The sequence below is a fragment of the Rhinolophus sinicus genome, chromosome 1, assembly GCF_057876585.1.
Source record: "Rhinolophus sinicus isolate RSI-liver-muscle chromosome 1, RSI-T2T, whole genome shotgun sequence".
NCBI classification, from domain to species: Eukaryota; Metazoa; Chordata; class Mammalia; order Chiroptera; family Rhinolophidae; genus Rhinolophus; species Rhinolophus sinicus.
Window position 1 is genome coordinate 137,096,861 of NC_142501.1, and position 27,443 is coordinate 137,124,303.

At 35.8% G+C, this 27,443-nt stretch overlaps 1 protein-coding gene across 5 annotated transcripts in view; it reads left to right on the forward strand.

Moving 5' to 3' along the window:
• Positions 1-27,443, forward strand: part of GABRA2 (gamma-aminobutyric acid type A receptor subunit alpha2) — a 137,912-nt gene that overhangs the window by 46,807 nt on the left and 63,662 nt on the right. For 3 of the 5 annotated variants that reach the window (XM_019741047.3, XM_019741048.3, XM_088789909.1), the window contains one exon: positions 10,087-10,154. The exons of 1 other annotated variant lie outside the window; for it this stretch is intronic. In XM_019741047.3, the coding sequence (XP_019596606.1) occupies positions 10,087-10,154 (68 nt within the window). Of the gene's footprint in view, positions 1-3,390; positions 3,420-10,086; positions 10,155-27,443 lie in introns of all 5 variants that reach the window. One more of the 5 variants, XM_088789905.1, reaches the window with a different exon arrangement.

Sequence of the window (27,443 nt, forward strand, 5' to 3'; positions counted from 1 at the left end):
ACTCAGCAGCAGCATTCATGGCAATTTTTTATCACAACGGAAAGGCTCTATGTCACACATCGCTTCTGGTACAGCAACTTCTGTCAAATAAAAACATTACAATGTATCCCCATCCACCTTCTTCAGTGGATCTGGCATTGTGCGACTTCTGGCTCTTCCCCAAAGTCAGAAAGACCATGAAGGGTAAATGTTTTGAATTGATTCAGAACATCAAGGCAGCCATGACAGTGCAACTTACGAAAGAGGACTTCTAAAACTGCTTCAGAAAGTGGCAAAAATGATGGGATAAATGTATTCAAAGCGAGGGCGAATATTTTGAGGAGATTACTGGCCACGTGTCTTTTACTGTAATTTTTTTTAAAAAAATTTAAACATTCACTGTAGTTTTTTATCACACCTCATAGGTATTTATATAATCTCACTCCCCCTCCGGTGCCTCAACTTTCTTCCCTTCCATTCTCTTATGGAAAGCCAAATCATAATCAAAGATTGCATGCCGAATATAGAACCCTGAAAAGTTGTGTTAGATGTATCAAATATTTGTAATCATCACGCTAAAATATTTTACTAATGCATATTTGTTGCTTACAACTCTGGGCATCCATCTATATAGATCCTCTAAGTTTCATTACCAACAATCCTTTTTCCAACTTCAGGTACCTATTTAGTATTTATGGTTAGTGCTTGTGGTGCTGATTTTCCTTTTTCTGAACTTCCATAGCATATCCCTCCCAATGCATGCATTCTTTCGCTATTTGTATGAAGTCAATAAACCATGAAATCATTTCTGTAAGGTAAACCTCCATATCTATGTACTGCCTCTTTTGGTGTTGCTTTACTTCTTGGAGCTTTGAGGGTAATCTTACTTTTCTCTCTTTGGATTCTTAGTGGGCATTTCCCTGCAGCCATTAGATACTGATGAATACTCTCTCCTACCCTTTACTTGCCATTTGGCATATAGTGGATATACTTTATGTCCTTAGCATGAATATATTCACACATTTTTGCCATCTCTCTTCTTCAAATTTACTACTCCAGACTAAAGAGAATAATTTTATTTGCCTCTATTTTGGTGAAGATTACTTTATCATTTTAGTTTCGCTTCCTTAGAATATTTTAAATCAATATAATGACTAAAATTTTATTCAATTATTTATTGAATAAATGTGATAGAATCATTGATTAAGTATGAATAAGGGGGGGAACTTGGGTTCCATTTCTTGATTTTTAAAAAAAACATTTATATAATTTTTTTTTTTACATAATAATAAATTTTTTTTTTTTTTAAATCCCTTCACCTTTTTCACCCAGCCCCCAATCCACCTCCCCTCTGTCAACCATCAGTTTGGCCTCTGTATCTTTGAGTCTGTTTCTGTTTTGTTTGTTTATTTTGGTCTTTAGATTCCACATATAAGTGAGATCATATGGTATTTGTCTTTCTCAGTCTATTTCACTTAGCGTAATACCCTCTGTGTCCACCCATGTTCTTGTAAATGGTAAGATTTCATTCTTTTTTTATGGCTTAGTAACACTGCATTGTACATATGTAATACATCTTCTTTGTCCAGTCATCTATTAACAGGTACATGTGTTGCTTCCATATCTTGGCTATTGTAAATAGTGCTGCAATGAACATAGCAGTGCATATATCTTTTCCAATGAGTGTTTTGGATTTCTTTGAATAAATACCCAGAAGTGGAATTGCTGGATCACAAAGTAGTTCTATTTTTAATTTTTAAAGGAACCTCCAAACCGTTTTCCATAGTGGCTACACCAATTTGCTATGTCACCAACAGTGCACAAGAGTTCCCTTTTCTCCACATCCTCACCAACAGTTGTTGTTTGTTGATTTATTGATGATAGCCATTCTGACAGGTGTGATGATAATATCTCATTGTGGTTTTAATTTGCATTTCTCTGATGTTCAGTGATGTTGAGCATCTTTTCATATGACTATTGGCCATCTGTATTTCTTCTTTGGAGAAATGTCTATTCAGGTCCTCTGCCCAATTTTTAATTGGATTGTTTGGGGTTTTTTTGGTGTTGAGTTGTATGAGTTCTTCTGAAATTTTGGATATTAAGTCCTTATCAGAGGTATCATTGGCGAATATCTTCTCCCATTCAATAGAATGTCTTTTCATTTTGTTGGTAGTTTCCTTTACTCTGCAAAAACTTTTTAGTTTGATGTAGTCCCATTTGTTTATTTTTTTCTTTTGTTTCCCTTGCCCAAGGATGTATATCAGAAAAAAATTACTACTAAGAACAAGGTATGGGTGTTTACCACGTATGTTTTCTTCTAGGAGTTTTATGGTTACAGGTTTTACATTTAAGTATTTAGTCAAGTTTGAGTTTATTCTTGTATGTAGCATAAGAATGTGGTCCAGTTTCACTTTTTGCTTGTATCTGTCCAGTTTTTCCCAACACCATTTATTGAATAGAGTGTTTTTACTCCATTGTATATTCTTGCCCCCTTGGTCATAGATTAAATGATCATGTAAGTGTGGGTTTATTTCTGGGCTCTCTATTCTGTTCCATTCATCTGTGTTTGTTTTTATGCCAGTACCATGCTGTTTTGATTACTATAGCCTTGTAGTATAGATTGATATCAGGTAGCCTAATAGCTCCAATTTTGTTCTTCTTTCCCAAGATCACTGTGCCTATTCAGGGTCTTCTGTGGTTCTGTATAAATTTTAGGATTATTTGTTCTAGTTCTGTCAAAATGCCATTGGTATTTTGATAAGAATTGCATAGAATCTATAGATTGCTTTGGGCAGTATGGACATTTTAACTATATTAATTCTTATTCATGAATACAGTATATGCTTCCATTTATTTGTGTCTCTTTCAATTTGTTTCTTCAATTTCTTATAATTTTCTGAGTATAGGTTTTTTACATCCTTGGTTAATTCATTCCTAGTTATTTAATTTATTTTTAATGCAATTGTAAATGGGGTTGTTTTCTTAATTTTTCTTTCTGATAGTTTGTTATTGGTGTATAGAAATGCAACTGATTTCTGAATATTAATTTTGTACCTTACTACTTTACTGAATTCATTTATTAGTTCTAATAATTTTTGGTGGAATCTTTTTTTAACTTGAAAAAAAATTATTTAAGTGTGTTTTTCCAGGACCCTTCAGCTCCAAGTCAAGTAGTTGTTTCAATCTAGTTGTGGAGGGCGCAGCTCACAGTGGCCATGTGGGGATCAAACCAGCAACCTAGTTGTCAAGAGCACTGCACTCTAACCAACTGAGCTGACCAGCTGCCCTTGGCAGAATCTTTAGGGTTCTCTATATAGTATTGTATCATCTGCAAATAATGACAGTTTTACTTTTTCCTTTCCAATTTGGATGATTTTTATTTCTTTTTCTTTTTTTGATTGCTGTGGGTAGGACTTCCAACACTATGCTGAATAAAATTGGTGAGTGTGAGCATCCTTATTTTGTTCTAGATCTTAAGAACGCTTTTAGCTTTTTACTCATTAAGTATGATGTTAGTTGTGGGTTTGTCATGTTTAGCCTTTATTATGTTAAGGTACATTCCCACTATCCATACTTTGCTGAGAGTTTTTAAGGTACATTCCCACTATCTATACTTTGCTGAGGGTTTTTATCATAAATGGATGCTGGATTTTATCAAATGCTTTTTCTGCATCTATTGATATTATCACATGATTTTTATCTTTCATTTTGTTTGTGTGGTATGTCATGTTAATTGATTTGTGGATATCGAACCAACCTTGCACCCCAGGAATAAACCCCATTTGATCATGGTGGGTGATCTTTTTAATGTATTGCTGAATTTGGTTTCCTAATATTTTGTCAAGGATTTTTGCATCTATGTTCATTAGGGATATCAGCCTATAGTTTTTTTGTAACGTCTTCGTCTGGTTTGGAATCAGGGTAATGGTGGCCTTGTAAGATGAGTGTGGGTGTTCTTCCTCTTGAATTTTTTGGAGTAGTTTGAGAAGGTGTTAATTGTTCATTGACTGTTTGGTAAACTTCACCTGTGAAGCCATCTGGTCCAGGACTTTTGTTTTTCGAGATTATTTTTGATTCCTGATTCAATTTCTTAGTAGTAACCATTCTGTCTGGAATTTCTGTTTTTGTTTTTTTTGTTTGTTTGTTTGTTTTTGTTTTTTGTTTTGTTTTTATTCAGTCTTGGAAGAGTGTATGTTTCTAGGAATTTGTGCATTTCTTCCAAATTGTCCAATTTGTTGGCATATAATTGTTTGTAGTATTTTCTTATAATCCTCTATATCTCTGTGGTGTCAGTTGTCACTTCTCTTTCATTTCTGATTTTGTTTGTTTGGGTCTTCTCTCTTTTATCTTGATGAGTCTGATTTAAAGTTTATCAATTTTGTTTATCTTTTTAAAAAATCATTTCTTGATTTTATCGATCTTTTTTTTTTAGACTCTATTTCATTTATTTCCTCTTCAATCTTTATTATTTCCTCCCTTGTACTCACTTTGAGTTTTGTTTGCTGTTCTTTTTTTTAGTTCCTTTAAGTGTAAGTGTAGATTGTTTGAGATTTTTCTTGTTTTTGAGCTAGGCCTGTATTGCTATGAATTTCCCTCTTAGGACTGCTTTCATTATACCCGATAGATTTTGGGTCCTTGTGTTTTTATTTTCATTTGTCTCAAGGTATCTTTTGATTTCTTCCTTGATCACATTGTTGACCCATTCATTATTTAGTAGCATGTTAGTTAGCCTCCATGTTTTTGTGTGTTTTTCAGTTTTTTAGTTGTAATTGATTTCTAATTTCATGACATTGTGGTCAGAGAAGATGCATGATATGATTTCAGTCTTCTTAAATTTATTGAGACTTGTTTTGTGGCCTCACATGTGGTCTATCTTGGAAAATGTTCCATGTACACTAGGAAGGAATGTATATTCTGCTGCTATAGGGTGAAATGCTCTAAAAATATCAATTAAAACCATCTGGTCTAGTGTGTCATTTAAGGCAGCTCTTTCCTTGTTGATTTTCTGTCTGGAAGATCTGTCCATTAATGTCAATGAGGAGTTAAAGTCCCCTACTATGACTGTATGTATGTATGTATTGTGTCAATCTCTTCCTTTATGTCAGTCAATATTTGCTTTATATATTTAGGTGTTCCTGTGTTGGGTTCATAGATGTATACTAGGATTATATCCTTTTGGTGGATTGATCTCTTTATAATTATGTAATGTTCCTCTTTGTCTCTTATCATAGCCATTGTTTAAAAGACTACTTTGTCTGATATAAGTATTGCTACCCAGCTGTTTTTCATTTCCATTTGTGTGAAATACCTTTTTCCATCTCTTTACTTTCAGTCTGTGTGTGTTTTTCAGTCTGAAGTGGGTCTCTTATAGACAGCATTTACAAGGGTCTTGTTTTCTTCTCCTTTCAGCTACCCTATGTCTTTTAATTTTAAGTGACTATTAATAGACATATAGTTATTGCCGTTTTATTATTCATATTTTTGATCTTCCTTGGCTTGTTTTTCTCCTTTCTTCTGCTTAAATAAGTCCTTTGAATTTCTGTAACTTTTTGTCTAGGAAGCTCTTTATCTCTCCTTCAATTTTAAATGATAGCCTTGCTGGGTAGAATAGTCTTGGATGTAGGCCCTTGCTTTTCATCACTTTGAATATTTTGTGACAATCCCTTCTGGCCTACGATATTTCTGTTGGGAAGTCAGCTGACAATTTTTATGGGAGCTCTCTTGTAACTAACTAGTTGCCTTTCTCTTGCTGCTGTTTGGATTCTCTCTTTGTGTTTAACCCTTGACATTTTTATTAACACATTGTTTGTGGGAAACGAGTAAACTCGTCATATCGCCTCTAGTTGGAACCGGCAAAAATTTTGCAAAGTAAATAAATAGAGACCTCTTTTTAAACTAAAACACTGAAAGTGTCATAGAAAAATATCAAATAGATCGAAAGATATGAATATTTTACGGAAAGTCTAATTTTGGCGAGAAAATGTCAAAAAAGCCCCATGTTACGACGTGATTTGGCGGGAAAATGCCCACTTACAAAGTGTTTTAAGATGTGTTTTGGTATGGTCCTCTTTCGGTTCGTCTTGTTTGGAACTCTCTGCACTTCCTGGACTTATATATCTATTTCCTTCACTAGGTTGAGAAAGTTTTCTGTCATTATTTCTTCAACTAGGTTCTCGATTCCTTGCTTTCTCTGTTCTCCTTCTGGTGCCCCTGAGATGTGGATGTTGTTACACTTGATGTTGTCCAAGGGGTCCCTTAAATTATGCTCATTTTTTAAAATTCTTTTTTGTTTTTGCTTTTTCAACTGGGTGTTTTATGCTGCATTGTCTTCCAAATGACTGATTTGATCCTCTGTTTCATCTAATTTGCTCATGATTCCTTCTAGTGTATTCTTCATTTTAGTTATTGTATTTTTCATTTCTGACTGGTCCTTTTTTGTGATCTCTGAACCCTTTTTTAATGCTTGCTATCTTTTTGTTGAAGTTCTAAGTTCCTTGTGCATCCTTATATCCATAGTTTGAACTTTGTATCTGGTAGGTTGCTTGTCTCTATTCCTTTTAGTTCTTTTTCTGCAGTTTTCTCCTGTTCTTTCATTTGGGACATAGTTCTTTGTTTCCTCATTTTGCCTGCCTCTCTGTGTTTGTTTCTATGTATTAGGTAGATCTGCTACATCTCCCAGTCTTGGCCAGGTGGTCTTATGTTGTATGTGCCCTGTGGGGCCCAAGGGTGCAGTCTCCCTAATCACCTGAGCCAGGTGCTCCATGTGTGTGCCTTGTGTGGGTTGTGTGTGCCCTCCTGTTGTAGTTGAGCCTTGGTTGCTCTTGGCATCTCAGTGTGTGGGACTGACCCTCAGGCTGACTGGCTGTAGGGTTTGGTCATGTCCACCGCTTATGGGCTGCTGTACATGGGGCTGACCCCATAGTGTGGGATTCATCCCAGTGTTCTCTGATGCCGACAATGACCACTCTGGGTGTGCCTATTGTAGGGCTAATTAGATGTTCTGTTGTGGTCTGAACATAGAATCTGAGTGTGTTGTTTCTGGGGCCTCTTGGGAGGGGTTCTAGTACTGGCCCAAGTCAGCCACTCCCTGTGACCAGCCTGGGACTACCGACCTGGTAGGAGCTACAAAGCGATCTGTGACTGGTCACTGCCTGTGCTATACCTGGAGGTGCTTAGGAGAGGCCACCCTGCCATATGAGAATGGATGCCACCAGTCCCAGGCCTGGGGTAGCTCTGCGAAAATCCCAGGGTACCCTGAGGCCTGCTGCCACCTGCCAGCTGCCTATATGTCTCAGCCACTGAATGACCTTCATGAGGTATGTGAGTTGTATTATTAAGGTTCTCAGGGAGTCATCAGGGTTGGATGAATGGTATTCATCAGGTTAATGTAGATTCTGGTTTGGCACCATTGCTGTGCCTTGAGCTACTCAGAGAAAGGATGAAAGTACACCAAGGCCTGCCATTGCCTCACTGGGGCCTGCTGGCCCCTGAGAGTTGTCCAAGAAAGACTAGTGCAGACTGGTGCTAGCTACTGGTCATGAAAGTGCTTCTGGTGGCATGTAAGTTGAGGCCATTTGTTAGCTGCTGAAAGAGCCTCCTGCCAGGCAAAGGGAAGGGCTGGGTGCTGGTCTTGGAAAGTGCCTCTGGCAGTGCACAAGCTGAGTGTGGAGAGGTCCCAGGAAGTCACCAGGGTGGAGCGAGTGGAGTTCAACAGGCCAATGCAGATTCAGATTCAGCCATGTAAGGGGAGGGCTCAACAAAGGAAAGATGGTGCCTGCCTGCCAACTGTACTGGAGCAGAACCCCACACAGGGAAATTGGCAATTGTCCCTCCAGTTCTTGCCCTCAAGCCATACAACTTAGTTTCTCCCTGTATGTCTCTGATGCCTCCTGAGTCACTGTCCCTCTGCCGGAGCATAGGGTGAGCACCTACATATGAGTGAGTCTGTGGACTGGCCCTTTAAGAAGATGCCTGGGTTTCTAGCAACCTTTTGTTTCATTCAGATGGTGAATGTCCCCACTGTTTTTCACAGCTAGATATTCTGGGGGCTCTTTTTCCTGGCACTGGTATTCCGGGCTATGGAGGATGGTGTGGATCTGGAGTCCCTTGCTCCTCCTGGGCAGGACTTCCACAACTGAGATATCTTTTCCAGTTCTCAACTGCCACACACTGATGTGTGGTGGCCCTTCCATGTCTCTGCTCCTCCTACCAGTGTTTATGTGGCTTCTTTATATCCTTACTTGTAGGATTTCTGTTCAGTTAGTCTTCAGATGTTTCTCAAAGTTGATTGTTCTATAATTTAGTTGTAATTTTAGTGTGGTCACAGGAAGAGGCAAGCACAGCATTTATCTACTCTGCCATCTTGCCGCCTCCACCAACTCCTTCAGTGAACTCTGAAATCTTTCTTAATTTCTTTCTAATAGCACATATAATTTGGGTCCAGAACCAACTACATAATTTGTGAGGCCTAGTCCAAGATGAAAATGCAGGGCGTTTTATTCAAAAGTTAATGAAGAATTTCAACACAGCAAAAATGGAACATTAATCTAAGTATGGGGCTTTTCTGAGCACTAGTGTGTGACTGCACAAGTTGCATATCCATAAATCTGATCCGTGTGGGTCTTTGGGGCAGGTGGCAGCTGGGAATTAACTTTATAAATATATTTATGTTTCAAATCAGGTTTATAATAAAATTCCATAAATACGGTTTTTGTAATAAAATAATATATAAATATAATAATGTTGAATGAAAATACTTTTTGGAACGCTATAACTATGTTTTTGACATTGAGTATTGTGACTAGAAATATGTAGTTAATGAGAAAACACTTTTAGTTTCATATTTATTGTTAACTGTGGTATAATGCTTTGGTTTACTGTGAGGGCTCAGGAGCTAGATTGCTTGGGTTCTAAAACTTGGCTCTATCTACTCTATTAAGTGTGGGTCATTGGGCATATTTCCTTATTTTACTGTCCATCAGTGTACACACACTTTGGGGTGGTAACAGGAAATTGATCTTATAGGTTTGTCATGCAGATTATTATATTTCAAGCCTTTGAAGTAGTCTACTCTGTTATTTCAATTTTTTTTATTTGTTTGTTAGTTTTGCCTTAGCAGGTACAATATCCCAGACTTAGTTCACTCTTTCATGGTTGTGAATTAATGTTAAAAAATATTTTATGATATTGTTTGTGTAGAATTAAAAATTTGGGAGTTACTAGATAAGACATGCAGTTTATAATGATACAAGTTGAGCATGTATTTTTTCTTATAAGAACATTAAAAGGGCTTTTCTTTTTAAATCTTTCTTTTGACCTTTTCCCCCATCATCATATGCCTTATTTAAAATCAAAGATCTAAATCACCTGGTTAATAAATCCATCTTGTTAAGCCTGTTACAATTAATAAGTTATAACTTTAGAATCTAATTCAATCCAATTAAGATGAACGTTTAGTCTCAGCATTTCATTCATTCTTAAATACATTTAAAGGCAAGCTTGTGCAGAAGTAATCCATTGTGATTAATGCATTTTATTTGCTTTTATTTTTATGTCACCAAATAATAAAGCTTTTTCTATTAATATGGATTATATTTATTTGTAATGATTAACAATCTGTATTTGTGCTCTATTGAGAAGATATACTGATTTATAATCTACCAACTAAATCTCTACAATCATGAAATAACATCTGAAATATTTAGTTTAAGTATCAAATTCAGGACTATAACAAACGGTAACTATACTATCCATACTTTCTTTTCAGCACTGGTGGAAAATTTATTGTAAAGTAGTTCAGTTAAGATAGAATCTAAAAAAAATATTGATTCTGAGAAATATGCTTAAAATGGAATGTTCTCATCAGGTGTAGTTTGCAAGTAAGAAGGTCCCATTACTTAATCAGCATTTTTCATTGAGTGTTGTGAGAACCTATAAAATAATTGAACAATGTAGTTGTTTTGTTTCTTCTGAAAGTTGAAAAGATAGTAAAAAGCAATACTCTTAATTATCACACAGCTTTCTAACCATGCCATGAACTTCTTCTCTTCTCTCTCCTGTGGCTCTCAGTATATAATGTCTATATTCGATCTCTTTTTCTTGTATCAGACAGTATTACCGAAGTATTCACTAATATCTACGTGACCAGTTTTGGCCCTGTCTCAGATACAGATATGGTGAGTTTCTCATTAAATAGTATTTTTACTTCATGTCATGAGAGGTTGGGAGGGATAATTTAGACAAAGTAAGTATTTTTAGTGTTGTGGGATTATGTAACTGTCTCATGCCTATTTAGTCTACCCAAATACATAGAGAGTTAAGGGTGTACATCTGTTTGTATCTGTGGTGCACCATTCCAGCTTGGGTGTTCAGATTAGCCCTTTGTAGTTTATATTATTTCCCAAACTTATTTACCTAACTACAGTGTGGTAAATAAATGTTTACATAAAAATAATTATATTACTGAGAACCATTTTCTAGAATAAAGATACCTGCTTGGATTACTATAGGTAAACTCTCTACAGTTTCATAGACAACTGATTCCTACAGAATGTAGTCATGGTCAGTGTTATAAATGGAACTCTTCTTTTGGCACTGAATAAGGGGGGTGCCTTGTCATACTATCTACATACATACAAATTACATACATAGTAGGTACATATAAATCAATCTCAAGAAAACTAGCATATTGACATACTTGGATTCTGTGGATCTGGTGCTCATTTAGTTTTCTTTAAAATAAGATGAGTAGGAGAGGGAAATTGGTTTGCTGGGTTTAGAAATTGGTGGGCTAGAAACAATAAAGGTAAATTCTTGGTTAAGCATAAAATTTTAGTAATCAGTCTTCTATTTTTTTCCTGCTAACTGTAGTGCTCGGGTATAGAATTTTTGTTGAAATAATTTTTCATTTATTAGTAACTTGTCAGGTTTGGCCACCTCTTCCAGCTGATGCCTGCCTTTGCATTCTCCTGGTGTGCCTGTCTCTTGTCCTATGCTACCTCTAAGGCAAGTTTGTGGCTTGCAATCTCATCTGTCTCTCAGTCACAATCTCATCCTCCACTCCAACGCCCAATGGCTCTTTAGAGATCCACCTTCCTTATGGCCTAGGGAGTTTGAATTAGAGGAGATGCCCTTGTCCCTTCTTTGCCTGGTCATCCTTCATCATATCATCTCTCCCCAGTTTCTTCCCTTTGTCTGATAACCCAACGGAAAGGATGACAAGTTTGGAGATTTTCCACCTGATAAACAAAAACAGAAGGTTTTTCCTTTTTACAAACACTGATAAACATTATTGGCTGATTTATTGAGATCTCCTTACCTTTCCTTTAGGGAGCAGATACACCACTTGAATCATTTTAAAAAATCTGCTTTTGTTCCGCACCAGAGCCACTTCTCTGACCTCACATCTTTTTCTTATATCGACCTCACATTTCTGAAATGAGAGGTGTCAGTGGGGGTGGTGACCCTCAACTAAGAGGAAGTGGTTGATACCAAACACAGGCTGTTCTTTGAAGTTCTTCAAATTAGAATGTAAAGATTTAGGTGCTTTTTTTCTTCTTCTCTTTTTCTCACCTCCACACCTTAGCTGCAATTCTGGAACAAAAGGAAAAATTGCACTCTTTAACTTAACCCTCTCCTCTCCCTTGCAGTATCTTATGTTGTGGCCTGAAATATTAATATGCCTCTTTCCATAAGCCATTTAAGTATACGGGAACTTGGAAAGATGATAGAAGCATATTTACCAAGAGGGTGTATCCCAAATGTTTCTGGTTGGCTGAAAAGATAATATTGCTGGGCATCTTATCTTAGAAAATGCTCCCAAATGTTAGAGAGACACAGTGAAAATGACCACCCAACTTCTATGTGGAATGAAGTGGAGAGAGTCAGAATTTTTTCAAACTATACATTTCTCAATAGCAGAATATTATATAAATGATGGCTCCTTTATGGTTACCTTTAGTGTCTAGTGTGTTATTATTGTCCAAACAGAAACACAAATGACAGAGGACCCCAAAATATAAAAGTTTTCAACATTGTAGATTTTGTGTTGTAAATATTAATGGTAATGGCTACCCCGTTGAAATTTTTCTTTTCTTTTCTTTTTTTGCTAAATGAATCATTTTACCTAAAAAAAAAAAATTAAAAAAGAAAAAAATATACATTTTATTTTTCCGTAGATATACTAAGTATTTGTTATTTGGGGCATTTAGACAAACTCAGGTCATCTATTTCCAGAAAAATATATGAAATGACTTTTTTTCAATAGTGATATGCATAACACTAATTTTCCACCGTTTTGTTCTGACCATTCTTGTGGATAACTAACACATATTCTAAAAGTTGGTACCTTCAACTTAAAATGGATTACAGACCTGAACGCAACACCTGAAACCATAAAACTTCTAGAAGAAAAAGGGGACAGGCTCCTTGACATCAGTCTTGGCAGTGATTTTTTGGATTTGACACCAAAGCAAAGTCAACAAAAACAAAAATAACAAATGGGACTCTATCAAACTGAAAACTTTCTGGATAGCAAAGGAAACTATCAACAAAATGAAAAGGTAACCTATGGAATGGGAGGAAATATTTGCAAATCATATCTGACAAGAGATAAGATCTGAAATATATAAATAACATATAATTCAATTAATTATATTCAATTAAATAACATATAGTTAAAAAGTGCATAAGAAACTGCAAATACATTTTTCCAAAGAAGATATACAGGTCCATTGAAAAGGTGCCCAACATCACTTATCATTAGAGAAATGCAAATCAAAACTGCAATGAAATATCACCTCACATTTGTTAGAATGGCTGTCATCAAAATAACAAAAGGTAAGTGTTGGTGAAGATGCAGAGAAAAGAGAACCTTTGTACACTGTTGGTTGGGATGTAAATTGGTACAGTCACTATGGAAAACAGTTTGGAGGTTCCTCAAAAATTTAACATATGATCCAGGAATCCCACTTCTGGGTGTGTATCCAAAAGAAATGAAATCAGTATCTCAAAGAGATAGCTGCACTCCCATGTTCACTGCAGCATTATTCACAATAGCCAAGCTATAGATGCATGGTATATATACACAGTGGAATATTATTCAACCATGACAAAGAACTAAATTCTTCAATTTACCACAAGATGAATTGACCTTAAGGTCATTATGCTAAGTGAATTAAGCTAGAGAGAAAAAGACAAATATTACGTGTATCACTTATATATGCATATAGAATAAAAAAAACCACGAAAAACGTCAAGCTCATAGAAACAGAGTAGAAAAGTGGTTGCCAGGGGCTGGGGGAGTGGTTGGGGAAATAGGAAAAGGTGGGTAAAAGGGTACAAACTTTCAGCTACAAGATAAATGAGGTCTGAAATGTTCTCACACACAAAAAAGATAAATATGTGAGGTTATATATTGTTAATCATCTAGATGGGGAATTCTTTCACAATGTATACATATATTAAATCCCCACATGCACACTTTAAACATCTTAAATTTTATTTGTCAATTATACCTCAATTAAGTTGAAATTTAAAAAAAAAAAGAAGGAAAAGAAACAATATTTGGCTAGTGTTTCCATATAGGAGTTTCTTTCAGGCATTTGTTGGGAAATGTATATATTTTTACAAACCCTGAATTCTGAGAAAAATCAGGTATGAAAAAAAAATGGGGAAAAGCATTGTAATTCTGCAAGAATTAAATCTTAGCAGTCAAATTGAAATCAAGAGCTGGGAATGCAGATGTGCCAGGTTAAGACTCGGAGGTTAATGACGACATGTCCCAGAACTAGGACGGGACCAAGTGAAGTACATGATCAGGCAATCATGCTGCTAGTGGGTGAATGTCTGTAGTCCTGTCTGCTGCTGTCATTCTAAATCAATAAATAGACACATAAATAAATAAACACTAATCAGTTTATATGTAAATAAATCAATAAAAAATAAAAAGCGGGTAGTTGATGTTGGATATGCAATCGTCAGCAACAGAACAAATTTGAACTCCTTCATCTCTGAATTAAAATAAAAACTTTGGTCCCTTCTGTGAATTTTGCCCAAGAACTTTGAAAAATTTTAGCAGGCTCAAGATATGTTTTCTTATGTTGGGGGACCCTACCACACATTACATTAAACACTGAAATTCACTTACCTTCCAAACTATATATAATTGAGTTCACTGGAATTGGAGTAGGCAACATTTAAATTTAAAAACGTACTTACTTTGGGTTTTTAATTTTGTTTTTCCATTTTAGAGTGTATCTATATGTGAGTATGCACACACAACTGAATATGGAGCTATTCCCCCAAATTAAATACATATTTAACATCTCTGTAGGCTCTTAAATGGCTTGAAGCCTCTCGGCATTTTTCTAATGATACATTTCCCTGAATCACCTACCTAACAGAGTCCTATAAAATTCCTTTTGGTCCTGCCAGATTTTCTACTTTGTTTCTGTCTTTATTCACTTTGTTTACCCAGTTGTAACCGTAGTTGGCTTAGAGGAATTCTGATGAATTGCAGGAACACCAAGTGAGCATCTGTGTACTCTGTCATCAGAGTCCAGTAAGAGGAAAGAATCCATAAGAGTAATTTGAACAGGGAAATTCTAATATAATAAATTATTAACTCGTACAAGGTAGTTAAATAATAAAACAGGGTAAATGAAGACTCAAAGCAATTCAGATGTAGCAAATGCGCAAGGCAATATAGACTTTTAGGGATGAAGCATCATGAACAAGGAACAAAGTAAGGACTTGGAAAAGCTCCCTCCTCTGCAAGGCCCAGATTCAGACCTCATAGGAGAGAATATTGCTGCTGCAGGAGCATAGAGCTGGTGAAGAAACATGTGAAGTCCTAGTACATAGGACTATCCTGCGGGCTGGCTGAAAACTCCCCTGTCATGCAGTCCTTTGAAGCTGTGCCGAAGAATGACAGTGTACCTGAACCAGGAAGATAAGCAGAAAGAAAAGTCCCTTTCTCGTGCTCTGACATGGGATATCCCTCCAGCACCCTCTACTGACAAAGCCTAGCATTGTGTGAGCTGTCAAAGGAGCAATGTTTACAGAGTCCTTCTCCTGTGTCACAAAAAAGGGGGGAAGGAGCGTGGGTTTGGAGTTGAGAGGCAATACACTGATAACTCATACACCTAACAAAGTGTGAAATGGTGAGGATTTCCAGTAAGAGCCAGCAGATAGTTTGGTTACTCAACAGATACTGTTTGTTAATTTTGTCCAAATCTAAAGAAGCAAGATAAGGCTAGGGAAAATGAAAGTTGAGTAGTGTAACACATTTAACATAGACACACATAAACACACACACTTGCTCATATTGTAAATCATTAGTGAAGATAGAGCTGAATTTAAAAACATTCATACATTTTGTGAAGAGAAATGATTTGGACTTTCTGATGATCAAATGGAGTGATTGTCAATGTTGATTTTTTTTTTTTTTCTTTTTTTCCTGGAAAGCAAGATAAGTAATGAGGGAAAGTTTGAATTTATGTTAGTGTAGATGACCAGGTCAAGGAATGAAATTTGGCTGTCACACTTTTAGTAGAAAGATATTTATTGTGATGGGGAGGGAAAACACACCCATATTATTATCACCCACATAGAAAAATGGATATGAAGATGTGTAATTCGTGGCTTACCGAAGCAGTTAGTTAATGGGAAAAAAGTAAAGAATAAGTTTAATTTCACTTTTAGTTTAGCAGATTAAGTCATTTCTATGCAGTTGCATACTGTATAGCAAGACCTAAACTCCTAAGTCTTCCTGTTCGGGTCAGTGATGTAGATTTGTAGTGATATTAGCCTGAGAGGTAAAAGCAGCACGGCAAAACATAAATTAATTAATTAATTAAAAACAATTAAGAACCAAAAGAACACACACATACACACACAAACACACACACACAGTATTTCAAAATCATCAGTGTTATTGTCTAAAGAAAGTTGCAGATCTAAATTATAATGAAAGATTCTAATTACAGTGTCTGTGATTTAGTTTAAAATATTTTATTTCAACATTTAAAAAATTCATGAGTAAGAAGGTAATTAAGCTTTGAAATGTATTAGTAGCTGACAATTGACAAGTTTATAATAGGCATGTGCATTTTAGCAACAAATAACTCCTTTTTTTTTTCTTTTCTCCTTGGTTTCTATATAAGATGTTTTCTCACGTATGAGTAGACATTTTCACTGTTTGTGCATATTCTTCAGGCATAAGTGGGATAGCCACCAATACAGCACTAAACCTAGGCTAACAACTTCAGCCCCAAAGGTTATGTCTTGCAGTTCTAAGTGTTAAGGTTAGAACTTGAACAATGGAAACTTTGAAGTCATCACAAGATGTCTGATCCAGAGTTTACCTTTAGGCTTTTAAGAAGCAGGCAGTCAGGTAAGTGGTGACCTTGGTTTATTGATCATACAGATCCCTTGGTTAATACTTTTCTATCATATGAAAACACAAAGTGTATTATCGCTTAGATTCCTCAGAAACTATTGGGAGATTATGTAGTTCAGCATTTACCATCATATGGAAGTTTAGAGAGTTATTATGTCTCCACATTTGGTTGCAAATTGACATTGGATTTAGCTGGTAAGCCTTATCAGAAGTTGTCATCTGTAAATGTAGCTAGATAAGAAAACCTGCTGTAGACATGGGAAATACTGTAGACCAAAAGTAAAGAACTAATGTTTACTCACTTGAAAGCTGGCATGCAGAAGTTGACTACTGGTAGGTTATTGATATTTTAGAAGGATGGGAATTAGACTTGGGTAACATTCATTCATTCAGCCAATATTTTTCAGCACCCTCCTCGAGTTTTTAAAAATGTTCCTCAAAATGTGATTCATAGACACTTGCATTGGAATCACTGGGAGTTATTTATTATAACAATTATTTCCTGGGTTCCTTCTAAGGTCTGTGGAATCGTGATTACTAGTTGTGCAGCTGACAGACAGTATTTTAACAAATTAAGGTATTTGCCCAGGATGAAGGCTGGGGAGATTGGGTGGATGATGGCACCACTCACTGGGAGATGGAACACTGGAAAATTTCTGTTTGCTTTTGTTTTGGTGTTTGGTGGTCAAACATTTATGTTTTGGACACACTGAGCTGGTGTCTCTGTGAGAAAGTGAATTGGAGATGTCTAGGTAGCAGACATAGATCTGCAGCTCAGGAGAAGGGCTTAGAGTAAAGATGGTAGTGGACACCCTGGGCATACAGAAAGTCGTGTTAGGAAAAAGGTAGGGGTGAAATGGTCGTCATACTTTCACAGAAACTTTAGAACACAAGAGGATTGCACAAAAACCTGAGAAGGAGCCACTATGGATGTCTGTCGAAATACAGGGGGATTCCTTTCTCTGAGCTAGACTGTGGTTTGATCCTTAACAATAATAGTCAGAGACCACCACTGCCTTTTATTTATCAGAGTCAATGATGTGCAATAGTCAGGTATCTGTATTACTGCCAGCGCTCAGTCAAGGTAAGATTCTGTATACCGAAGGGGGTATGGTTCATTTGGTAAGGGGATGAACCCACAGGTAACCACAGTAAAACCTCACCTAGAGAATGGGGTAGCAATTCCAGAAAAGAGGGCGCATAGGAGTTCGACTCCATCCTTTACCATCTTGCAGGAAGAAGAGTTGTGAGGGCTAAGTACATCCAGTCATAGTTCTCTTGGCTTCCTGGAAAAACGACATCCCCTTCCACCCTCCCATTCTTGTGTATAAACTAAATAACAAACAGCTATGATTTCTTAACATAAAGTGATTTTTTAAAATAAAAATTGTAGAGGTTGCATATTCTTTCCCCAGGTTTCCAGGGTGGAATCTTTCTTTTTGGGAGAGCCACACAGAACTTCTATGCCTTGATTAAGAATAATAGATGTTATCCATTAGTGCTAGTCCCATTTTCCAGGAAATATCATTAAGTGTAAATTGTTGGCAAGCACAGAAGGTCTCATATCCCATGATGAGGATTTTCCCACAATATCTGGAATATACAGCTTTAATGCCAATGCAGGAGACTATTACAAAGGTAGGGAGGGGACAACCGTGTCATATGTTATGGGAAAATCAAAAGAAGTATTCAAGTGTATCATTAGATTAAGAACAAAGAGATTTTGCTGATTGTGGTAAAAGCAACCAGATTGCAGTGGATTGAGCATATGGGAGGTGAGGACATGGAAAAAGAGGGGGGGCAGCATTTTAAAGCAGCATGGTTGAAAAGAGGAGGTGAGACACAGGGCAGTAGCTGTAAAGCATTATAATTATCTGTGAGGCTATTATTTTTAAAGATTGCATTGAATTTCTCACTGTTCTCTGAACATGCCATTATCTTTAACAACTCTCTGGCCTTGCGAAGATTTTTCCCTATTCTTGTTATGTATCCGTCCTCCTTTGCCAACTGGAGATCTTTCATTTATTCAAGGCCAAGTTCAAATTTCATCTTCTCTGATGTTTTCCTAAGCTACTCCAAATAGAGTCAGTGCTTCCTGTCCTTGTACTTCACCACATGGTGTTCACACATTTTTTATGACTTTGCACACAGGATTATAAAATCTTTACATGTCTTTCTTTTTTACTGCATCTGAGCTACTAGAAGGCATGAGTTGTATTTGCTTTTTTCAACAGGATTTACTAAATACATACTCAGTGTCTGTCGCAGCGTCGGGAGCTAAAATACTGAAGTATAACCAGTGCTGTCCTCAAGCTGTTCCCAGTGCAGTGGTGGTGGGGGGTGCAGCTGAGAGAAAAAAAAAAGAAATCATCAATTTTAAGACAGTGCGACCATGCTTTCATTGAAGTCTTTTTGGATTAATATGGTAGTGTAGTGGATGTGGGTAGAGGATGTCTGTATCTAAGATTTCTAGGAAATAATACCACTAAGGAGGACAAATAGGGATTGGCCAGCTTCACAACGGGAAGAGTATTTTAGCACAAATTGGAAGTGTGTTGAATTTTTTAAAATGCAAAAGTTCATGGTGACTGGAGCCTACAGTGCTCTTAGGGATTTTGGGGGAGATGAGGCTAGAAAATAACTCAGAGCCAGATCATAATGGGACTTATAGCCAAGTCCACCCCGACGCAAAGAGCCATAAAAGTATCCCCAAATAAAATGAAAACATAGTAGACCTCTGTTAACCAGAGAACTTACTATGCCATGGCCTTTTTTGGTATGCATTGACATTCTTTAAAATATAACTATTATACAGAATAAAAGCCTAGTATAATTAGTTTAATATAGTTACACAGACACACATACATACTTCACACTTGTGAATTTAAGAGTTAAGGTATTACATGCAGGTGACTGCTCTCAGATATTTGAGAGCTTTTCTACCTCGACTGACACCTTTCTCCTTATGGACCATTGGAGTTATTGCCCAGAATCCTTGTATATTCATTCACGGGCTAATTATTTTTTATTTTCTGTGTTTCAGGCAGTTTATTAGATACTGGTGACACAGCACTGAAGGAGGTGGTTCTGGTCCTTGTTCTCAGTGTGGAGTGAAAGTTAGCCAGATGTAGGGGTTGGTAAGAAAAAGAGAGTGCAGCAGAAATCAATGAGATTGGGTGGTAAGAGGGAGCATGACACAGCAGAGGCCCTAAAATATCAGTATTGCTCCAAGAGAGAGCGAGTGGGGTGAAAGGTGGATTGTTGAACATGAGGCTAGAGAGGTAAGGAACGGAGAGATTATACTGGGCCTTGGAGGCTGTGAGAAAGGATTTGGACTTCATCTCAAGGGCTTAGAAATTCTACTGATAAACTCAGCAACACTTCATTCTTTGGATCTCCTTTCCTGACATCATGGCAGCATCTCAGGCACATCCTGTAGCTTTCCATTCACTTTCAAATATCAGAGTCCAGGCCAGTCCAATTTAAACACTAATCTCTTATGCCATTTGAATCTTCTCTCCTTTCCTCAGCTATGTTCACAGCCAAAGGATATATAGTAGGCAATTGGCCATGTTCTCCTCTTTCTCTCCTTTTTCTGGGTCTTCCAGAGTTGAGGCAAGGTGAAGGGAGATTATACAAAGGAACAACATGTCTTTTTACTTAGCTTGTGCTATTGATAATTTTCTCTCAGCAATCAATGCCATTTACATTGCTGGAAGATAAATGCAGACTCTTTCATGGGCCACACTTGTGATTTCTGCTCAGTGTACGCTTTATTACCCCAAACACCTAAAAACAGGTGGCTTATTCTTTAACGGACCTCTTGTGGCATCATACTCAGCCCTTGCACTTTACTATGTGATGTTTTGCAGCTGGGTATCCCTCCATTGTCAGGTCACCCTTTTGTTGAGTATGGCGAATGGGGAGAGGGATACTTTCAAGGTGACTTAAGCCAGGTTACCTTCCGTGATGTCCAAACAGTTTCTAAGAACTCTATACATATGATCTCATTTCATCCTTACATGAGTTCTCAGAAGTAGATTCTATTATTATCATCATTTTGTAGGTAAGTCAACTGAACTAAAGAGAAAGTAAACCTGCTCAAGGTCAGATACCTTGGTCTACCTGACTTGAGAGTGCATGCTGTTAATATCTATATCATGTTACTCTATTTATTATTGTTGCTGTCCTTCAGTCTTGTGTTTGAGTCACTTTTAAATGTGGAAAGACTTTGACAGAGATTCTAAATCTCCAATATCAGCCCTGCAACTAATTTCTCTCTTCACCTTCCATAATCCATGATTGACATCCATTTATTGGTCTGAAAAATAAGGGAATTTCACTCTGTTGTCTTGCCTCCAAAGATTGTTTTTATATATTGTATAAGGAAAAGAGCATGGTGTTAGGAAGCATACATTTGGGGTTCAAATTTTGGCTTCCTCCCTTTCTCTCCCTCTCTTATTTTTTTTTTCAATGTGGCTTCAGAAGTATTCCTTACCTGTGAAACGCCGATACTTTTATATATTTAATAAGATTATGAATTTTAAATAATAAATTATATCAAATTGAGTTTCAATTAACAAATTGTAACTGTTAATCATTTTGAAAGCTTTGATTAGCTATATTTTAATAATCTACAATTAGAATATGAATCTTTAGTATAAGTTTCTAATTTGGTCATGAAACTCGGTTGGCCCCTATTTCCAAAGGGAAAGCCCAGGCAGTTTATCTGCACCATGGTTGGGACATGCGGTTTCTATGGTTTTCTGCAATCTCTGAGTGAGCTTTTATGCATAAAAGAGTTTTCTGATCTTGTGCTAATTGTGTTTATTGACACTCTGTTGATCTGTTCTTAAGGTTCTAATTTTTTGCAATGTTTGCAGTGCTAATACTGGGCTAAGTTTATGGTTCAACCCCTTTGAATACACACTGAAAGTGTTGGAGTTCAACCATTCTTGTATATTCCAAGGTTGTTGTTTCTTTAATTGCTCCACACCTGCTTTATAAACCACATTTTCTTTGTATAGAAGAAACACATTGATTGTAATTTATTCAGAGGAGACTAGGGTTTATTAGCAAAGAGGGTATAATAAAACAAATTTGGTACTTTAAAATACATTCAGTAAATCAAAGTAAGTGAGAAATCACTCTGAGAGCAGGCCTGCCATTTGGTTGTTTTAGTGAGTAGATATAATTCATCAGAAATAGGCTACAAACATTGACTTATAATTAATGTAGCCAGACACTAAAAATATGCTGTCTTCACTAAATTAATGTGTCCTTGAAATCATGTTTACACAATGAACTGTGCAACAGAGAGTGATTTCCTTGTTTGCAATACTTATAATGGAAATAACACTTAGGGGTAGTAAAAATTTTGGACTGGAAACTGTACCTTTGTCTTGGCTCTGCCCCTAACAAGCTTGGAAACAGGAAATTCACTGAATTTAGAATTTATTTATAATCCAAGGTATAAAAAAAATGAAATTGGAATAAATTTCTGGTAAAGATTTTTTCAAATCTGGAAGTATTTGGATTCTTTAGCTCTTCAGCTTTACCCAACAATAAGTCTCGTGTTTCTTGAGAGCTGCATGCTATATCCTTACGAATTTTTTTTTATTTGTTTTGTTCTAAGGATTTTCCTTAGTTGTTTGTATATTCCCTGAGAGATTTTGCAGTTGACCTTGTTGTTATTTATTTCTTTTAGAATCTTAGTTCATGGGTCTAAGTCTTCAGTTTGTATGAAGAAGTTGCATTGTTTTGAACTTCTCAGGCAATTGTCTTATAATGCACAAAAATGTAATTTCTGTATCAGTATATACTCATGGCAAATTTGAAATGTATTTTAACGAATCTTTCAAGGATATTATTTTTAAATACTGAAAATGCACATTTTATATGAATTTAAGGCAACCATGTGTAAATAATTTATTTGCAAATCCTGTTATTCTTAATGGATATCCAATAAATATTATTTGGTTGAAATGTCTCCTTATCCTGCCTTTTTAATTTAGAAAGCAAACTAGTGGATCAACTGTATTTATTTATGTATTTATATATCAATATACTTTTGTACTACTATATTAAAATATTAAAGGTAAGCACTAAAGCAGAAATTGGAATGAAAGTTAAATTACTTATTATTTCATGAATAATTATATTTATTAATAAAAGATTTATCTTTGCTCCAACTTAAGCTTGCTATTCATGATAATATTTTAGCAATTATATCTTTAAGTGTGCTTTATTATTTCTAAATGTCTTTCTTAAATACTTTGTAACATAACAGTCAGAGGTCTGATTCTAATTCACATTATTTTAATACTTGTTTTTATGACTGTTGTAGATGAAAAAGATTTATAAATTCAAATTTAAAAAAGGTCATCTTTGGCTATTGGTTACTGAATCATCCCAAATGGATGTATATTTAAAAATCCCATCAACCAATTTGAGATATTTGTCTTCATGTTCTAGATGTTTATTTATTTTTTATTTTTTCTGTGGTTTGTTTGTTTGTTTGTTTGTTTTACTTACTGTTAGCAGCAATGACCTTATGTTATCATTAGCCAGTAGTTCAAGGTACAACATTTGCTTAAGAGGAAGCTCATTATTAAAAACAATGAGTGTAAACCCATATTCTAAATAACCTCATTGATAATTATAAATTTGGTTTTGCAGATTTTGTTTTAGTTGACTAGTTCATCATCCTTCATGTGGCTAATGAAGAGCTCATATTAGGCATAGAAGTGATATCCCTTTTTCTTGTTGTCCACTTGTGTCTGTATAATTATTAGGGTTTTCTTCAACCCTTGGTGTAATTTAGCAGTAATCTTTTGGAGCCATCTGTCTATTTTCACTAGAGTGAGTTTAATCAAAACTAAATGTTGTAACTTTTAAATTCACCTAAGTACAAGTCACAGTACACCGAAAGCAAATGAATGAGGCATCACTTGACCATTCTCCACTGAAGCTCCTTCTTTTGTTGTAAGATGCCTTACATACATGACCATCATCTACTTATGGACTTGTGAGAATGCCAATATTATTCCATATATTATCTATCATCAAAGCTTCATGTATTTCTTATATTTAGATAAGAATTCTGTATAAAAGTAAAGATTCTATATTTTCTTCCTACACCCAAATGGGTGTATATACCCCACTTTGTAAACCATTGTTCTGAGCTGATTATCCTGCTTCTGCTCACAGGCTTTCTCTTCATTGCGGTACCATACAGTTGATTACAGTTATTTTGGCTAAGTGATAGCCAGCCTGCCTCCCTGGGATTAGACTCATGAGACTTTCTTTGGAGTCACATGATGAAGTGAAGTTTTAGATGCTCTCAAGCTCTTTATTCATTCACAGAAATATTTTAGTTTTCTCTCAGAGCTGGCTAGTGTAATAGATTGCAGTGATGGCCCCCATTTTTCACTTCTTTCTATATCCGCATCTTTTGCTGTTTAACTTTGTAATGCCCTCCCACTGAAAGTGGAGTGACCTGCTGTAATACTTGTTACTCAACTTAACCATGTAACTTGCTTTGACCAATGAAATGTTAAAACACATTACACAAGCAATGCCTTCAAACGTGCTTGTGCACTGGGGTTTATTATTTTGTACTTCTGCCATTGTTATAAGATTGATAAGCCCAGGATAGCCCAGTGGTCCCTGGAGGAGGATGAGAGACAGAGGATGGAGCAGAGCTGAATTGTCCCCGTGGCCCTACATGTTGGCAGCCCAGATCAGCCAATGGCTACCTAGCCCACAGATGCATGAGCAAGAATAGCTGAGATCAACCGAGCAAGGTGAGGTCTGCTGACCACTAGTCTCATGACTTCTGAGATAATAATAAATGGTTGCTGTTTTAAGCTCCTGTGTTTTAGGTGGTTTTTACATGTTAGCAGCTAAATGATACTAGCTAGTCTCTAGATTTTACTAGTAAAACTCTGATTTCCCTTAATGACATTTACAAATTCAGGATTAGGGGAGAGTACTTTACTTTTTACCCTCTTGTAGTCTCTGTTCAATCCTTGACTCTTGCATTGTAATTTCTGGACTCTTCTTTCGACTAAGCTTTTAAGATATTTCAGCACTATTTGACACTGTTAGTCTATATATGCTTCTTAAATTTTCTTTTTTCTCCTTCTACTCCGTGTGTGTGTGTGTGTGTGTGTGTCTGTGTGTGTGTGTGTGTGTGTGTGTGTGTGTGTGTTCTTTTATGGCTCCTCTTTCTCAATTTTTTAGAGCTCTTTTATTGTTTATTTTCATCAGTTAATCATGAAACATGATTTTTTTTAAATCCTCATTATTTTAATTATCACTGCTAAAAGCAATATAGTCTGGCATATGTCCAATATGTTAGTAATCACATTAAATCTAAATGGACTGAATTACCATTAAAAGATGGTAATGTCTTAAGATATTTTCAATAAATTGTAAATAATTGGTATCTTCAGAGTATATTCTCTTATTACAAATGCAGTAAAATTAAACATCATTGAACACACACACACACACATATAAAGAAACTAATACATTTGGAAACATAAAACCACACTTCACACTATCTCTCACATAAAGAAGAAAAGTCATAATGGGAATTATAAAATGTCTTTGAACAATAATGAAAACACTATTAATTATAATTATTACATAGCTATAGTAATCATGACTTTAGAACTGATGCAGGGATTGACAAACATTAGAAAAGAAGAGAAATCTCAGAAACACCCATACCTATATGGACACTAGGTACGTGAGAGAAATGCCGTTGCAGATCTGTGGGGAAAGATGGCCAGTCAATAAACGGCACTAGAAAGTTGTTTTTCGCATTAGAAAAAAAGGTTGTTTATCTTTATCTCATATGATAGAAAATAATTCCAGGATCTAAATTTTCATTTACATCTTAAGAAGAAACATACAGGGATATATTTATGATATATCATATATCTTTATGATCTTTATTAGAATTCTTATTGAGTGTGTATTTTTAAAAAAATTATATATAGAGAATATAAAGAATTTCTCTAACTCAATTAAGAAAAAGTCAACCTAAAGGAAACTAAGTAAATGAAATAAACAGACAATCCATAAGAGAAAACTAGAGTATTTAATGAACATGAAAATGTGTTAAATTTCACTAGGTAACAGAGAAATCCAAATGGTAGTGCTAAGAAACATTTCACACCAATCGTAATGGCTAAAATGAAATACGCCGTACCAAATTGTAGAGAAACAAGAAAGTTTATACACTGCTAGTGGGGAAATAAATGTGTATACCTCTTAGGATTTCAATTTGACAATATCTTGTTATTTTTGAGGATGTACATACAATACATTCCAGTAATCCACTTACCAACTTATTCTAGGGCAGTGGTGGGCATACCAGCGCCCAAGGGCCAAATCCTATCAGCTGTCTATTCTTGTGAACAAAAAATTGTTGGAACATACCACTCTCACTCATTTATGTGTTGCCTGTGGGGACTTTCACACAATAGCAGAGTTGAGTAGTTGTGATACTGGCCATATGGCCTGCAAAGCCTAAGGTATTTACTAACCGGCACTTTATGGAAAGAGTTTACTAACCTCTGGGCTAGACTAACTCTTACACCTTTGTATTAAAAACATTATATAGGAATTTTTATAGCAGTATTGCTTACAATAGTAACAAATTAGAAATAGAAAACAATATATAAGAGTAAAGAGAAAAATGGATATATGAAATATTCATATAAGGAAATCCTACATAGCAGTGAAAATTAATCAAAGCACTAGATGCATTGCCATGAATAAATCTCAACTATCTAACTGAAAAAATATACACAGTATATTTTTGTACCATTTCTGTAAATGTTAAAAATGTGACACACAACACATATATTTGTATAGTAAATGTGTAAGTACATGTATGGGAATTATAAACACCAAATTCAAGAAGATAATTTCCTCAGAGAGTAGGGGAATGTGATTGTGGAAGGCTAAACAGGAGAAGAAAGGCTGCAATAGTATTTGTGATGACATTTCTGCCAGTGATAGTTACAAGGTGTTTTTAATATTCTTATTACTCTTGCATATATATCTGAAGACAAAGTAAAATAACATACAAATGAAAGCCAGGGTCCCTTTCTTGAAGATTTGCAAGCTAGTTGGGAGGCAGAGGAACAAATGTATAGTTGCAATATATAATCTTATAGTAATAGAATGTTTTACAAGTAATAAAGATAGACATATGATTATGTATTTTCTAGGTGTTTAAGGGACTGGGAATGTGGTTGTGAGTAGAACTCATTTGAGAGGGTAGGGAACTTGTTTTATTTGAGAAATGGTAGAGAGTGAGGATTTTTAAAATTCCCTGGCACATAGCATGGATGTGCCTGGTAGGCATGGGAGAAAAGGGCCCAGATCATGCTGGATAGGTTGGCAGGGCACAACTTGGGAACCTGTGAATGCTCAAAAACAAATGGCATTCCTGAAAACCATTTTTAAAAAGGATGGCCTGAAACGTACTGTTTGTAAACCTTATAGATCTCCTATGTGGGAGGGCTGTAGGACATGATTGCCATAGCAATAGCATCTAAAAAACACACAACATACCATAATTTACAGAAAGGGAAAAATTGAATTTGAAGTTTGATAACAAAAGTTGTAAAATATATTAAATTTTCCTGGAAAAGTAAATGTTATAGATACTCGCGTTTGGCTGGAATTTGAGGGAGCCACAATTGGAAAGAAACACTTGCGTAAAAACTTACCTATATAAAGACTCATATCTTAATCTAGTTTTTTATTGTTGTTGTTGTTATTTGAATTCTTCTATATGGAATTAAACGTGTAAAACAATGACTAAACCATGGAGACTGAGGGTGGATTAGATTATAAAATTTTCTCCTACGGATTAGAAGCACAGCCCATAACCACTGTTCATAAACTGTTCAAATGCCATTACCTATGGCTGATATTTATCATCTTCATCCATTCAATTTTTGAGGGATCACTGGGAATCATTTACTTTCATTTTCTTGATTTATATTTGAGTTGATATTTTCATAAGTATATGGCCTTTTTT